Here is a 16,626-nt window from a genome sequence, read left to right on the forward strand (position 1 = left end):
TTATTCTATTTTGGAATATAATGCAGGAAGCACCATAGTTATGGATCAAAATGCCTCTGGTATTGAAAAGTGTGGTGAGAGCAACAGAGATGAAATAAATTGTCCCATGAATTGTTCAGAGCAAGGAGGAGCAGGTGTGGTTTGGAAGTGGGTATCTCCATGAAAGAACGTGGGAAGAAGTTTGTAAGATTTTGCCTTAGAATCAGCACAAGAAGTTGTTCTTTTGACACATTCTCATGAGGTTACGAACAAATCTTTTTTTTAACTGAAACGGAAAATCAAAGGCAAATTACTGGACGAGTTGAAGAGACAATAGAAGAGAAAAAATCTACTTTGAATTTTGACAAATTTAACTTAACATGCTTTTCATGCTGCAAACAACCTCAAACATTTTTAACTAAATTGTCAGAAAAACTATCCAGGAAAGAGTTAATATTTTATTGGGATTTTGGTTGGGGAAGTTTGTGCTTTGTTCTGAGATACAAAATTTCAGAAGGCTGTATTTTGATGTGTCCATAGATTCATAAATCTCAAAGGCAAAAGCTTATAAAGTGAGAAAAATCCAGACACACAATTTCCCTTTGACAGGACCATATTGGGTATGCTGTAATATCGTGCTTGACACTTAAGGGGTGCATTTTTGGTCTTGTTCTGATATCCCCAGCATATCTTTCATCTGTTTGTCATTGACCAGAGGAAATAGAAAATAGAATGTCCCTTGTTTCCAAACCCTAAACTGAATAATTCAGTCATTTATTTTTGTTCTAATTTATTTAATTAATCTATAATTTAGCATTTAAATACTCAGCTGATTTGAATTAAGTCTACACTGCATCATTGATGTTTTCTGCATAACTTTTACCTGTTTTCTAGCTTCCCTTTACATTCTGTATTCATTTTAGTTCCCAGTTAGACAACTATATCTACTATTTCTTGATTTAACAGTAATCTGCTCATCTCCATACATACTTATACATATATCTTTTTTTTTACACACACACAAGCCATACTGTGTGATACTATCACTGTTTACGTTTTCTACACCTTAATGGTCACTTTTTTTACTTTAAACTAGATTTTGCCTCAATTCCTGATCTGCTACAATTTCCTCTTGTTTGATCTCATCAATTTCATCATTGTCTGGATTGAATTTTAATTTCCTCTGACATAATATATCTAGTTAATGATATTTGCTTAACACAATTCAAATCTCAATTAAGAAATTTTGTTCTTTCAACAAACAATTGTCCTCAGATCTTATTCACACTCAGTATATCATTCTAACTCATGGAATTATATCCTAAAAGCTCTCATCATTTTTATTTTTAACTGTATGCCTCTTTATGTGATTACTTCGATCAGTCTCTAATTAACATTTCACCGAACACATAATTAATGTAAATACAATACTGCTGTTCAGGATTCTCTGTACAAATATTGTTTCCATTTAAAACCTGTGAAAGTCTAATTGAAAATTTGCTTTATGCTGAGTTGCAAAATCAAATAGCACCATTTTACCATTTACAGTATTCTTTTACACCCCTCTTAGACACATTTAAATCTCCACCTTTTTCCTGCTACTTTTCTCCCCTTTCTCTATCTCTATAATGGACGTTGGACATTTTTACGCACTTGATTCTGGTTGACACTGAAGCATAGGTAAAGGACTACATCATTTAGCTCTATGACATATTGAAATTGTGCTGTAACTCTATATTCTTAATTTTGGGAAGATTTTCTTTTGTATATTTTTAATGCATTTTCTATGTTCTATCCGATGTCCTTCCAGATTACGTACACAGATTTCTGAAACAAAACCTGAACCTCAACCTAGAGGTGTTATGTTATACTGTTGGTGTCATTTTGGTTCAGTAGCACAATTCCCTTTGAGTTGAGTTGAGTTGAATTACAAGAGAAAGTGCTGCATGAAACAAGCTGTTCTATTATTATATTACGTGGTACTTGTCTGAAGACTAGTAGGGGTCTCAAACCAACATTTATCCCTTAACTAAGATCACAAAAAGTGATAATCTGGTCATTACCATATTGCTCTTTGTGGAGTAGATTGATTGGAGCTTCATTCATTATCCACTTGAGAATGGCCCTGAGTCATGTAATCTCCATTCCGGTGCTTCTTGTTAAATTATTTCTGACACATCGTATTCTGCAGCAAAATAGTTTCAAAACTCATTTTTCCATAAAGTTACTGGAACTCCCCTGAATGAAATGCAAGTTGCTAGAGCCTTATTATGAGTTCGGGGAAAGTGGAATTTTGTTGTTGGATGACCTATTTAATTCACTTGCGAAAAACAGCATGTTCTGGATTCTTTTCTCTGCATGTGTAGGGCAAGACTTACCATAATCGGGGTGTGTCCCTTGCTGACACCTGATTAAAGGAAAGATTATATCAGTGGTTCTCAACCTTTATTCTTTCCACTCACATACCGCTTTTAAGTAATCCCTATCACGTCTCCAGAATGGAGGACCATCGCCTTCCCAAGATCGTGTTATATGGCGAGCTCTCCACTGGCCACCGTGACAGAGGTGCACCAAAGAAAAGGTACAAGGACTGCCTAAAGAAATCTCTTGGTGCCTGCCACATTGACCACCGCCAGTGGGCTGATAACGCCTCAAACCGTGCATCTTGGCGCCTCACAGTTTGGCGGGCAGCAACCTCCTTTGAAGAAGACCGCAGAGCCCACCTCACTGACAAAAGGCAAAGGAGGAAAAACCCAACACCCAACCCCAACCAACCAATTTTCCCCTGCAACCGCTGCAACCGTGTCTGCCTGTCCCGCATCGGACTTGTCAGCCACAAACGAGCCTGCAGCTGACGTGGACTTTTTACCCCCTCCATAAATCTTCGTCCGCGAAGCCAAGCCAAAGAAAGAAAGAATTCACTCAGAGCTCTGTGATTAGTAAGGGATGGCTTAAGGTGGGATGTGGGTAGGAAAAGAAGGTTGAGAATCATTGCTCTGGACCCAATATTTACTGAAATATTTTGGTTGAGAAAAATTGTCATTGGCCCATTTCCTTTAGAGTTATGAAAATGTGCACATAACGAGTCAATGAGGTACGATTAAAACTGAGGATTTCAAATTTTTTCATTCTACCCACATACCAGTTGAAGCAATCCTTTACTAATCACAGAGCACCTATGGCATAGGGAATATTCAAAGTGGCATGTGAGTGGAAAGAAAAAGGTTGAGAACCACTGGTTGGCTGGTGGATGCTCATACTGTTCCTATGCACTTATTCTAAGTATACTTAAAGTACACACATTCATTGAATTTGCATTATTACAACATTTGAGGATGAGGCCAATGGCCCATTCACATTAGTCTTCGCAGCATGTAACAGGAAGCAAGATCAGAACAGTTAAATGCCAACTTTAATGTCATGCTGGAAAGGCAGCATCCATGGATAGAAATGATAAGCCTATGTTTCAGCTCAGAACCATCTGCTGAGATTATATTCGGAAGTAGAGACAGCAAGTATAAAAAGGGGGCAAGAAGTCTAGGAAAGGGTCAAGAGGTGATAGGTTTCGGGACAAATGAAGTGGAGAAACAGGCAGAGGAAGAGATGTGAGTTGAATTTAAAAAAAAAAACATACAGCACGGTAATAAACAATTCCAGCTCACAAACACATGCAAGCCAAATACCCCAATTAACGTACAATCCCTGTATATTTTTGGACGGTGGAAGGAAACTGAAGGAAATCCACGCAGACCCAGCAAGAATGTACAAACTCCTTACAGATATCACTGGATTCAAACCCGGGTCAGTGGCGCTGTAATAACATTGTGCTAACTGCCATGTTATCTATGCCATAGAATGGGAAAAGGTAAATGACAGATGGGAAACAATGACATTGAAACAGGGAGGGGATTACTTCAACTTGGAGAACCCAACGTTCATGCCATTGGGTTCTAGGCCAGCAGGAGGAATATAATGTTATTACTCGAGTTTACATATAGCCTCAACTTGGCTAGTTATTTTTTTAAAATCCCACAACTTTAAATTTAATACCAAAATGTTGCTAAACTTATTGCTCAGGTATTCTGATTTCTCTCAAATAATTGATTCTATTAAATCAATGCAAGATAGCAGCATGCTCATTTGCAACTGTCTCCTTCTTAAGAGGTGTTTCGTAGGCTTGTTCAGAAATTTGTGGCACATTTTTGTGTTATTTCTTTGCAATACAAATGGAAATGTTAGATATTTCTGTATTTATATATCCTCATATTATTAATAAATGCAGTTCTTTCAAATATATACAAATAGATCTTCGTGATCAAGATCAATATTTATTGAGACATTTGGCTTGAAAACATCTGTAAGAAATGTAACATGTTAGACAACCAGTTTAACTAGACTTAACATGTCAAAATAAGGAAAGTGTAAGTCATTATCCACAATATAAATTTTGTAATTTAAGCTTTTTCAATATACTTCACATCCTATTTGATGAAATGTACATAAAATACAGTGAGTTTCTTGAGAAAATTGAGAGCTAGTAAAATGAATTCTATGTCAGTTTAAATTTGGGCTTTGTAAATTATTCCTGTTGAAGCCATCATTCCAGAAAGACACTGTTCTCAATGGATCAACACCAGGAACCCTATAGTATTGGGTATTTATAACCTGCAAAAACATTAAGCTGACAAAACACTGTCTGTTTACCTCTGCAATTTCTAAGTCTGGCTTGTTCCAACCTGCACTTTAATTCTCTGGGTTTATCCACCTCGAACTGTATCTACTATGGAAAGTAAATGCGGTTTAACAACTCCACCAATTTAAATTTTGCAATGATTTGGCTTTAAGAATCTTAGCACAGTGTTCGATTTCCATCATATCTTGTTCACTTAAAGTAAACAATCTTCCTTCTTATCCTCTCAAAATCCCTTCACTTGCATGTGATATTAACCCTTGTGTAGTTTATATTCGCTGCCAAGTAAAAATTGTGAATCTCAATGGTGATAAAAATTCAGTGGTCATACAATCCGTTTTAACAGTTGCTCATTAAAAGTCCACACGTTAGCAAAGAGGTTCCACTGCCAACTAAACCTCTTTATTGGTACAGGTTCCAAAGCAGCCCAATGGCTACCTACGGTGGGGTTGGAATCTGCACACCCAAGAGATCATATGCAAAAATGTTCCAGAAAATTGCAAAAATGACAAAGACGGCATAAGAGAAAATCGTGACCCACCAGGCACACTGCTGGTGGAGATTCTCCTCGTAGCTGCGCAAGATGATGAGTCCCATGCTGATTCCAACCACTGCACCAGCCAAATGTGCCATAAAGCTGGGCTGGGGCCCAGACGAGGGCAATGGGGGGGAGAAACGCAGCCACACTGCACGTCCAACCTCAGAGCTCACTGCCAAAAGAGCGTACAATTTGAAAAGTTCACCACATGCGAACAAAATGCAGAGAATCGAGGCTACATCCAGTCCTTTGCTATATATGTTATATGTATCATATCAATTTTATAAATGTGATTTTGATTGTTGCATTCCTCTCCCCTTGCATGTTAACAAAAGAAGACGGGAAATAATCTAGTTAGTTAGTTTTGTACAGTGACCATGAATGAGATATCAAAAGTTTTCTTTAGCACCCTTTGGACCAGACTAGTGTAAAGTGCATGTAAGTGGCACTGTCCCAAACATAACTGACTATAGTTTACTGCACTGGTCTTTCAATGGTACCACATCACGTTCTTGTTTCACCCCACATAGCTTTCACAAGCTTAACCTACCAATATGGCGTCTTTAGCCCCCTTCACACCACCAAGTACATGTGGGTTGGCCATTTTTAGCGGGTCCAGAGCAGGTAATCTGGCAGTGTGAAAGGTTCCAACTAGGCAGGGTGAGTAAAAATCAACCAGGCTCTGACTCTTGGTGGGGGAAGTGTCAGAGCCCAGATGAGTTAACTCGTTATCACTCTGTGGCAGTGTGAATGGTCTACTCGACTTACCGGGGACCATTAGAGACGTTAGTGCTTGTGTCAGTCTGGCAGTTATATTTCACAGCACGGCCAGCTGTGCTCTGACAGCCCCGCTGATTGCACAATTATATTTCACAGCACAGCCGGCCACACTCTGACAGGACCTGCAGCCGTGCTCTGACAGCCCTGGTGGCCACGCTCTCCCTGTCCCGCCGACTGCACGGTTATATTTCACATTGCGGCTGGCCACGCTCTGACAGCCCTGCCAACTGTATGGTTATATTTCACATCACGGCCAGCTGCACTCTGGCATAACCAGTTGCACTATAAAATGTAACCGGGGAGTCAGTAGGGCTGTCAGAGAGCGGCCGGTCACGATGTGAAATATAACTAGGTAGTCAGCTGAGCCGTCAGAATGTCGTAAGTAATAAGCCACTCGCGATATCACTGCTGGAGGTGGAACTCCCCTTAAAGTCATTGGTTTCCAATGAACCAGGTAAATCATGGTGCAATGGGAAAGGCTCCGCGGGTGCAGCAAGCCCATTAATCCCAATGGGAAAGGCTCCCTGGGTGCAGCAAGCCCATTAAGCCCAATGGGAAAGGTTCTCTGGGTAGAGCAAGCCCATTAAGCCCAATGGGAAAGGCTCCCCGGGTGCAGCAAGCCCATTAAACCCAATGGGAAAGGCTCCCCGGGTGCAGCAAGCCCATTAAGTTTACCCGCTTCCTAAGATGGTTGGTGATGTGAAAGGGATTAATGTTATACAACCCTTCAACCTAATTTGTCCATGCCAACCAAGGTTTCAACTGGAAAAAGTTATATATGCATGTCCCTCTAAACCTTCCCTCTCCATGTACCTGCCCAAATGTCTTCATGTTATAATTATACCTGCCTCTACCACTTACTTTAGCACCTTATTCCACCAACCTACCACCTTCTGTGGAAAAAAAGGTTCTCCTCTAGTCACTTTTAAATCTTTCCCCTCTCACCATAAATCTATGCCTTCTAGTTTTACATCCCCAATCCTGGGATAAAATCTTTCCCCTCTCACTTTATCTGTGCCCCAAACATCTTTTGCCTAAAGAAATAATTGCTCCAGTCTATCCTTTCTCTCCTTTTCACTTGAACCCTCCAATGATCGGAATAGCCTGCAAATCTTTTATGGACCCTTTCCAGCTCATTGACATGATGCCCTAACTCCTGTACTCTATGCACAGAACAATGAAGGCAAGTGTGCCAGCTGGCTTCTTCATCATCCCATCTACCTCCACCGTTATCTGAACTGAAGCATCTGTTAATAAATGGACGCTCAGGCAGCTTGCCAACTTCATTCAGACTGGCCCACAAAATACACTGGGGCAGGCAGTCAGTAAATTAAATGTAAAACAAAAACATAGGGATGGATATCTGCCCAGGGATATTTTATGGGATAGTGCTTGCTTCCTCAGTTTGGTACTGGTCAATGAAAGATTAAGCATAAATACATGTTTCTGCTCGTCATTAAAAACAGAGTCACGGTCATGACGCGAGACTGTGAGGAAAAGGTGCGATACTCAATCGTGTTATGTTTCTTTATAATAGGGGTAAATTACTACTGTGGGAAACAAACCTAAAAAAAAATCACAGTACTTACTGCAGACAAGTGCCAATACCATTCGGAGTAGTTTATATGGACATCTCATTCCTGCCCAGTTCTGAAAAACAATAAAAATAACTAGGGGTCTGTTAACCTGCAAACATTAACACTAAATCAACCTTATCTCTGAGTCAGAAGGGTTCAAGGTTCCAGTCCAGGATTTGAGTCTATATTGTATTATTGAGGTAGTGCAATCTTTCAGATGAAATATTAAGTTAACGCCTGCATCTTTTTACTTCGTTGAACAGAAAAGGACCATTTGTGCTATCGTAAGATCGGAGAAGTTCCTGGTAATCTGGGAAACTTCACCTCTCAATAATATAACCAAAAACAGATTTAATTGCCTCTCTATATTTATTCCTTTGAACAAACTGGGTTTCACATCAATAAAATCATGTAGTTCAAGCAACAGTGAATAAAATTATTTCTGTCACTCTCATACAGTGCTTCACAACCTGTGGTCGGGTGTTCTTCAGGCTTGTTAGAGGTGGTCCGCGATGATGAAGACAAATATTACTGTTATAATAAAAAAGTAAAATTTAAAACAAATTTGACAACATAAAAATGAAAACTCTCAAAAAATGTTCTCACCAAACCAAAACAAAAATCCTGTCCATGTAAGGGGCTCGAACCCGCCAGACCCCTACCCTCCACTAATGATCGATCTGAAGTAAAGGAATACTCAAGATGGTCTGTGCATGAAAGATTGACAACCACCGCTCTGGTATAGAGTGACATAGAATCTGCAAATGCAATCATATCTTACACCTCTTTTAACATGGGGAATATTTCAATTCTGGACAACCGATAAATTGTCAATGGTGAGAATTTAAAAGAGGGGTAAAATCATCCTCAGAGATTCCAGTTTTATGCACCATGTAAATTCATTTGGATAAATTTTGTTTCCAGATAGGTGCAGCCCAAGATTTTATAGTACATTTGGGTTTCTGCTATACTGGTACAGATATAAACTGAAGTATTGGATTACCATAGCCTGAGTTTTGCAGTAATTTTTTCAATAAGTGGTGCATTATTCATGATATTTACACGTATTCACAGACTTTCTGTGAGCTACTGTATTCACGATGATTAGGAATCTGAAGTAGAACCACAACAGATCTGGGAACTATGTGAACAAGGAAACTAAGTGCAGACCTCACAGTTTTTAGAATCCTTCCTGACCCACACAGAATTCAAATATTAATTTCAAAGACAAATTCCCTCCAGGGAACAAATTGAACAGAATAGCCAAAAAGAAAACTTTTTTTTTTGTTTTAACACCTGAAACATTAATTCTAACCAATAAATAGACACCATGCTTGTAACAGTTATAGAGTTTGTAGAGATTATTTGGCAACAATTAGGACATAAACTGTTAAAAGTCTATTTACATCTAAGCTGTCAGCTCTATTTTCTATTGTGTTCTTTCAATAGTTGTCACATGATGTGCCACAATTTCATGTTTTTAATTGCAGTCTCTCAGTGTAATACCAATGAAGTATAATCCTGGAAGAGCAGTGCATCTTGTAAACAGATGCCACATATGGACTGTTTGATTGAAGATCCTACCTGATTCACACTTTAATAACAAGGAGTGCCAATGGCCTAACTGCAACATCTGCATTATTATAATTTTGGTTTGATAACCACCTACTCTTCCTAATACTTGTGGTAACAAGTGATAAGAAATGGCTGTGGACCTTTCAGTGTTACAATTATCAGGTTATCCTCTATCACCAATAATGAAATACTTTTATTTTACACAGATGATTTGGTGACCAAATTAGGAAGGTCATGGTCCAGTTGCCTTTGGTAGAATCAAAACATAAATACACACTGAAAATAAATGGATTGAGGCTAAAATAATGAAGGGAGGGATTTTAGGTAAACATATACACAGGTGACCCATGATGTAACATTATGATCTAGATTTCAGAAAATTGCTAATCATCTTTATTCTTGACACAGAGCTGTTTAGCAAAACAATAGCTTCATTTTAAAAAGAATGAAGACTGACCATGGAAAAAGTATCTCAAAGCCCAGGGTATAGATTTACAGTAAGAGGATTAGAGGAGATCTGAAGAAGAACTTTTTCACCAAGGGGATGGTTGGAGAAATATGGAACACACTGCATCAGTTGATGGTGGAAGAATTTAAGACACATCTAAGCAAGTACCATAGAAGGCTATGGACCAAGTGCTAATAAATTGGATTAGTATGGACAGGTACTTGATTCTAGCTAAAGGGCCTGGTTCGTCACTGGATGATCCTATGACACTAATGCTACATTTCTTCAGATCAGATTTTAAGGTTTAATTTAGAAACTATAAAAACTACAGATGCTGGAACCTTTATTGAGACTTGAAATAGTCAGTCAACATTTTGGCCCAGGAATCTTTATCGATAAAGGGTCTTGAACCAAAACATTGACAATATCTATCCATAGATGCTGCCTGACGCACTTAGATCTTCCAATTTCTCATTGTTTGCTTATTTAAATTTATTTGGAAGGGAATTTGAATGCAGTTCTGTTTATTTGTTGAAAGTTGATCAGTAATAGATATCATCATTAACAGTGACCTTGAATTTTTTTGTATTTAAAACAAGTTGCTGTTATTGGTTAAGCTGTTACAGACAACTAGGTTATTTCAAACAAAGTCTCCTTTGGACTTTATCCACCAGATGGCATCGACATGCTGAAACAGATGAGCAAACTCATATTGAGTCAAGTAATTAGAAATTGTATCTGATCTGAAACTGTTCAGTGTACAGCTTTAAGGTGGGAGCTAAAACTATCCTTGCACAGTGCCATGGGCACATCTCAGCCCTGACCAACTCTGTCTCTAGATCCCATCAGCATTGGATGCCATAACACCAGATCAAGATATGATGAAACAGGTAAGTTCTCTGCTCCTCTCTAATGGCTTTCTGATTCAATTTCATTTGGATAGCATGGAAAAGGAAATGAAAAAAACCTTAGGCTATCTGGGTGCCTTATTTAAGTATATGACTGGGAAGGGTATGGAAACTCAATGCCTGTTGGCCCATCTGGCCAAGAATTGTGAACAGACAATAAACCAAGGAATATTTGATGCATGCAAGTGTAGAATGGGGACTTAAACTCGCACATAGATCGGGACAATCCAGTTGGTCTAGGCAGTCTTTCATGACAGGTCTCCTGAACAGCATTTTACTGAACCTACAAAGGAACATGCCATCTTAGATCTGGTCCTGAGACAGGTAAAATTAATGATTTTGTAGTTTGAGATCCTGTCAGAAAGAGTGATCACAGTTTGACTCAATTTCTTTTACAAATGCAAGGTGTGATGTTTTGATCTAAAATCAGTATATTATACCTCAACAAGGAAGTTGCCGTCTAAATGTAAACTGGTTTTCACAGTGGTGGGACAGTTGATATGCAGTGGAATACTTTCAAAGAGATTTTTCTCAGTGCTCAAAAAAAGTATATTCCAGTTAAAAACAAGAATAGTAAGGGTAATGAGAGACAGCCTTGGATAACTAAGGAAATAAAGCATACTAATGCATACAAATTTGCCATGAACTATGGGAAACTGGAAAATTGGGAAACTTTAAAAAGCAATGAAGGACCACCAAACAGGCAATAAAGAAAGGGATGATAGATCATGGAAGTAACCTAGCCAAAATATAAAAACAGATCATAAAAGTTTTATAATTATATAAAGCAAAAAGGGTAGCTAAAGGGAACATAGGTCCTTTGGAAGATGAGGGGGGGGGAATTAATATTGGATAACATGGAAATGATTGAGGCCTAGACTGCCTATATTGAGTTGGCCTTCATAGTGGAAAACGTGTAATGTGCCAAGGAGTGCTGGTAAGGATGTGATGGGAGGTAAGAACCTCGATACAATTGTTAACATTGAAAAGGTAATGCTGAGCAAAAGACTGGGTCGAAAGGTAGATAATTCCCATGGTTCTGGTTGAATGCATCCTAGGACACCGAAAGATATAGTAGAGGCTTTTGTGATAATTTATCAGAAATATTTGGACCCTGAGCAGGTTTCAGTAGATTGGATGAGAGCAAATGTTATGCAACTGTTTAAAAAAGGATGGAGACATTTTTCCATAAAGGAAAAATTAGCTAAACATCTGGATGGAAATGATTCTATCAGCCAGGTACAGCATGGATTCAGAGAGGCCAGATCCTGTTTGACAAATTTAATAGAGTTCTTTGAGAATATAATGAGTGCGGTAGATAGAAGTAAATAGGTGAATGTTGAATATTTAGATTTCCAGAAGGCGTTCGATAAGGTGCTGCATAAAACTCATCTACAATATAAGCATGCATGGAATTGGGGGTAATGGAGAGAAATGGCTAACCTATAGAAGGCACAGAGTTGGGATAAATGGGTGTTCCTCTGGATGGCAATCAGTAGTGAGCAGAATGCTGCAGGGATCAGTACTAGCCCTGCACTATTCACAATGTACAATAATGATTTAATGAGTGTAGCCCATCTACGTTTGCTGAAGACATTAAATTGAGTGGAAAAAATGATGCAGTGACGCAGAGAGATATAGATTAGTTAAATGAGTGGACAAAGTCTGGCTGATGGAGTACAATGTTCATAAATGCAAGATTATCCACTTTGGAAGGAAATATAGAAGATCAGATTATTATTTAAATGGTAAAAGAGCGCAACATGTTGTTGTTCAGAGGGACTTGGGAACACAGATCACAAAAGGTTGGTCTGTAGGTGTAATAGTTCATAAGAAAGTAAATAATAGTTCTCATTTGCTAGAGAGTGAATTTAAGAGCTGGGAGGTTCTGCTACTGCTTCACAAGGTACTTGGTGAGGCTGCACCTGGAGTACTGTGTGTAGCTTTGATCTCATAACTTGAGAAAGGATGTATTGGCTTTGGAGACAGTACAGGGGAAGTTCACCAGGTTGATTCCGTAAATGAGGGGGTGAGTCTATGAAGAAAGACTGAGTTTCCTGGGACTATACTCACTGGAATTCAGAGGAATAAGGGGGATCTTTTTGAAACATGTAAAGTTATGAAATGAATAGATCCAAGAGAGGCAGGAAAGTTCTTTCCACTGGTAGGTGAGACTAGAATAAGAGACATAGCCTCAAGTTTCAGGGGAGTGAGATGAGAAGGAAATGCTTCTCCCAGAGAGTAGTGAATCTGTTGAATTCTCTGCTCAATGAATATGTACCGGTTGCCTCATTAAATACATTTAAAACACAGTTAAATAAATTTTTGCATAGTAGGAGAATTAAGGGTTATTGGAAAAAGACAGGAAGATGGACTTGAGTCTATGTCCAGATCAGCTATGATCTTACTAATGCCAGATCAGGCTCAACAGGCGAGATGACCTGCTCGTCCTCCTATTTCTTACATTATTATGTTCGAACAGAGTTAACTCTAAAGCCAGAAAGAAAAATTCAATTTTGGACTACTGTTGCCAGATCACAGAAAATGCTGGACGACATAAATTGTCCTAGATCATCTTCCTCTGAGCAGAGAACTGTTCCTTTTAAGTATAGATAGTCCCCAGACTACGTATGGGCTCTAAGAACTATACATAACCTGAAGTTTCTTACAGAAACACTTTCAACTGAGATTCCAAAAGTTACACTGGTCGGTTAATTAACTAGAGATCGGTACAGATCTTGGTTAATTATTGATTTTAGTTCAATTTAGTTAATTAGTACAGATCTGTATGACAGTTTCAGAATGTGCTGGACGACAGATGTTGGTGCACCCTGGAACTCCAGATCACAGCTTCAACCTATACAAGAGATTTTGGGGTAGTAGGATGTGCATTATAGATCAAGTGATTCCAAAGTTTGGACCCAAATTAAACCAAATTTTAATGTACACAATGTGCAATTGCAACTTCCTCAGACATCTAGTGCAAGCAGCCAAGGATTATTTCCTTCCCTTTCTTCTCTAATTATCCCTAACACTCTTGAATCTGTTGTAATGCCAAAGTGCAGAGCTATCTTCACATGGCAATGCCTGGGCACACTCTGATGGAAATAGAGCCTCTACATTAATCTGGATTTGTACTGTGCCAAAGAATAATCTCCTGATGTCAAACTGTAGACTCTTTGACCTTTAGCTCAGTAAGTCTCTCGTTTGTTTGTATTGTTCTGTATTAATTGCGAGAGAAGAATACAATTATTACCATGACAACATTGGCCAAGTGTGCAGAACAGAGGGCATAAACGCCGCCAGAGGCTCCAACCAAAGGTGCTCTCATGTCGGTGATAGAAACAGTCAAAGATCCTGCAATGTAAAAACAAACAATAGGTAAGTGTATAGATCCATGGAATTCCACTGTGTCTATCTAGTTGCCAGCATGGCATTTCCAAAACAACTGTAGCATGATTCTCTGAGAACAGCATAGAAACATAGAAGATAGGTGCAGGAGTAGGTCATTCGGCCCTTCGAGCCTGCTCCGCCATTCAATGAGATCATGGCTGATCTTAAAGTTCAGTACCCCGTCTCCGCCTTCTCTCCGTAACCCCTAATTCCCTTATACTGAAGAAATAGATCTAATTCCCTCTTAAATATATTCAATGAACCTGCCTCTACTGCTCTCTGTGGCAATGAATTCCACAGACTCACCACCCTCTGGGTAAAGAAATTCCTCCTCATCTCGGTTCTAAATGGTTTGCCTATTATCCTTGAACCATGGCCCCGGGTTCTGGACTCCCTCACCATTGGAAACATCCCTTCCGCATCCATTCTGTCCAGTCCTGCCTGAATTTACAAATAAAGTTTGTTGACAGGATTTCAAGGTTTGAGTTACAGGGAAAGGTTGTGCAGACTAGGGCTTTTTTTCTCTGGAGCGTAGAAGATTGAGGGGGGACTTGATAGAGGTGTTTAAGATTTTAAAAGGGACAGACAGAGTAAATGTGGATAGGCTTTTTCAATTAAGAGTGGGGAAGATTCAAACTAGAGGGCATGGTTTAAGATTGAAGGGGGAAAATTATAAGGGGAACATGACGGGAAATTTCTTTACACAAAGGGTGGTAGGGATGTGGAATGAGCTTCCGGCAGACGTGGTTGAGGCGGGATCATTGGTTACATTTAAGGAAAGACTGGATAGTTACATGGAGAGGAGAGGACTGGATGGGTCTAGGAGGGCGGGGATTTGTTACAACATGGACTAGTAGGGCTGAACTGGCTTGTTTTGTGCTGTAAATGGTTATATGGCTATATGGTTAAAGTTTGTGACTCATTAGACTGATAACGTGGTTCTCAACTGGTGGGCCATTGAGTGTTTCCATGTTGGTTTTTGAAAATATTATATAAAATATTTAAAATTAGATAAAGATGTGTTTTTACAGAATTGCCTTTGCTTGAAAATATTGTTCAGTCATTGCCACTAGTGGGCCATGGCATGTTAGGCCAGAAGCCAGCTGGGCCTTAGTCTGACAAAGGTTGAGAATCATTACTTAGAGTCAGGATCTCAGCACTTAAATATTTAAATGAGTGACATTTCTATTCTTTTTTAAAGTTCCTTTTAATAACTGACTCACTTTATTTCTTGAGTTTTGTGCCACAATGCACAAAATTCTTATCTGGGTCCACCCTGTACTCTTGGCCTTTTCCACACACAACTGCGCTGGGTGGGTCACGTCTCCAGAATGGAGGACCATCGCCTTCCCAAGATCGTGTTATATGGAGAGCTCTCCACTGGCCACCGTGACAGAGGTGCACCAAAGAAAAGGTACAAGGACTGCCTAAAGAAATCTCTTGGTGCCTGCCACATTGACCACCGCCAGTGGGCTGATCTTGCCTCAAACCGTGCATCTTGGCGCCTCACAGTTTGGCGGGCAGCAACCTCCTTTGAAGAAGACCGCAGAGCCCACCTCACTGACAAAAGGCAAAGGAGGAAAAACCCAACACCCAACCCCAACCAGCCAATTTTCCCCTGCAACCGCTGCAACCGTGTCTGCCTGTCCCGCATCGGACTTGTCAGCCACAAACGTGCCTGCAGCTGACGTGGACATTTACCCCCTCCATAAATCTTCGTCCGCGAAGCCAAGCCAAAGACATCTCGGACCATTTAGACCAATCTTTTGTGAAGAGGCAGTATTAGTCATACTAGATGGTAATACAATCACTCTAGACTGAAATTAGGTCTTGGGTAAAGTCAAAGATAGATTGGGAAATTATTCTCTTGGTAAATAAGAAATAATCTAATTATTAACAAAAATATGAAGAAACAACACTAGAAAACTAAAAACTAAAACAGTATTCAAGTAAAATGAACCTTAAGCAATGTTGACAAAAGAAGGAGCAGGAAGATCAAGAATCAGAAACCTTTCACGAATGAGCATGAAATAGAGACAATAAAGCTAAAGTGGCAATAAATGTCAAAATAAATAGTGATGTTCTTTTTATTAACAAATAAAAGAAAAAGGAATGTGAATTTGCATCTGAAGCTCCTCTCCTGAAGATAAACACGAAATCTGCAGATGTGCTGGGGTTCTAGTGCGGTTCACAAACCTCAGCAGATCACGGAGCATCCATAGAAAGCACAAGGCAGAAGATATTTTGAGTCCAAGCTTTTCTTCAGGAGAGGCTCTTGAAGAAAGTCTCAGGCCCAAAATGACTGCTGCCATTGTTTTCTATAATACAGTGTGACCTGCTGAGTTTCTCCAATGCTTTGATGTAAAATTCCTTTCCACCATGTTTTAAAACTTCAGAGATACTGTCTGTTCCAAGGACCTTGCATTCCAGTTGGCAGGTGGCTTTTTGGACTTTATCAGTCTGGGATGGCTGTGAGAGTGCTCTGGATGGTTCACACTATGGAGAGATGGGCCCTCTACCATTAGATTTCTGAACATATAATGGACCTATGCACACCACCTTATTGCTTTTCTCTTTATGCATTCACTTTTTTTTCTCTTGTAATTTATGGCAATTTTGCACCTTGTTCTGCACATCACTGCTACCCCAAAACAACAAATTTTATGACACATGTTCATGACAATAAACCTGATTCTGATTCATGTCAAGGACAGAGTCATAATGAAGGGGTTCTTCCA

General features: G+C 39.4%; 1 protein-coding gene across 18 annotated transcripts in view; it reads right to left on the reverse strand.

Annotated features, from left to right (window-relative positions):
* rhbdl1 (rhomboid, veinlet-like 1 (Drosophila)) overlaps positions 1-16,626 on the reverse strand; it is a 238,116-nt gene that overhangs the window by 6,344 nt on the left and 215,146 nt on the right. For 14 of the 18 annotated variants that reach the window (XM_069906200.1, XM_069906193.1, XM_069906199.1 and 11 more), the window contains 3 exons: positions 13,752-13,852; positions 7,577-7,637; positions 4,320-5,379 (listed from right to left, as the gene is read on the reverse strand). In XM_069906200.1, coding sequence (XP_069762301.1) covers positions 5,108-5,379; positions 7,577-7,637; positions 13,752-13,852 — 434 coding nt within the window. In that variant the 3' untranslated portion in view covers positions 4,320-5,107. Of the gene's footprint in view, positions 1-23; positions 266-2,042; positions 2,165-4,319; positions 5,380-7,576; positions 7,638-13,751; positions 13,853-16,626 lie in introns of those variants that run through there. The other 4 variants (XR_011347356.1, XR_011347355.1, XR_011347358.1 and 1 more) reach the window with 2 other exon arrangements.

Source organism: Narcine bancroftii, chromosome 12 (genome assembly GCF_036971445.1).
Source record: "Narcine bancroftii isolate sNarBan1 chromosome 12, sNarBan1.hap1, whole genome shotgun sequence".
NCBI lineage: Eukaryota > Metazoa > Chordata > Chondrichthyes > Torpediniformes > Narcinidae > Narcine > Narcine bancroftii.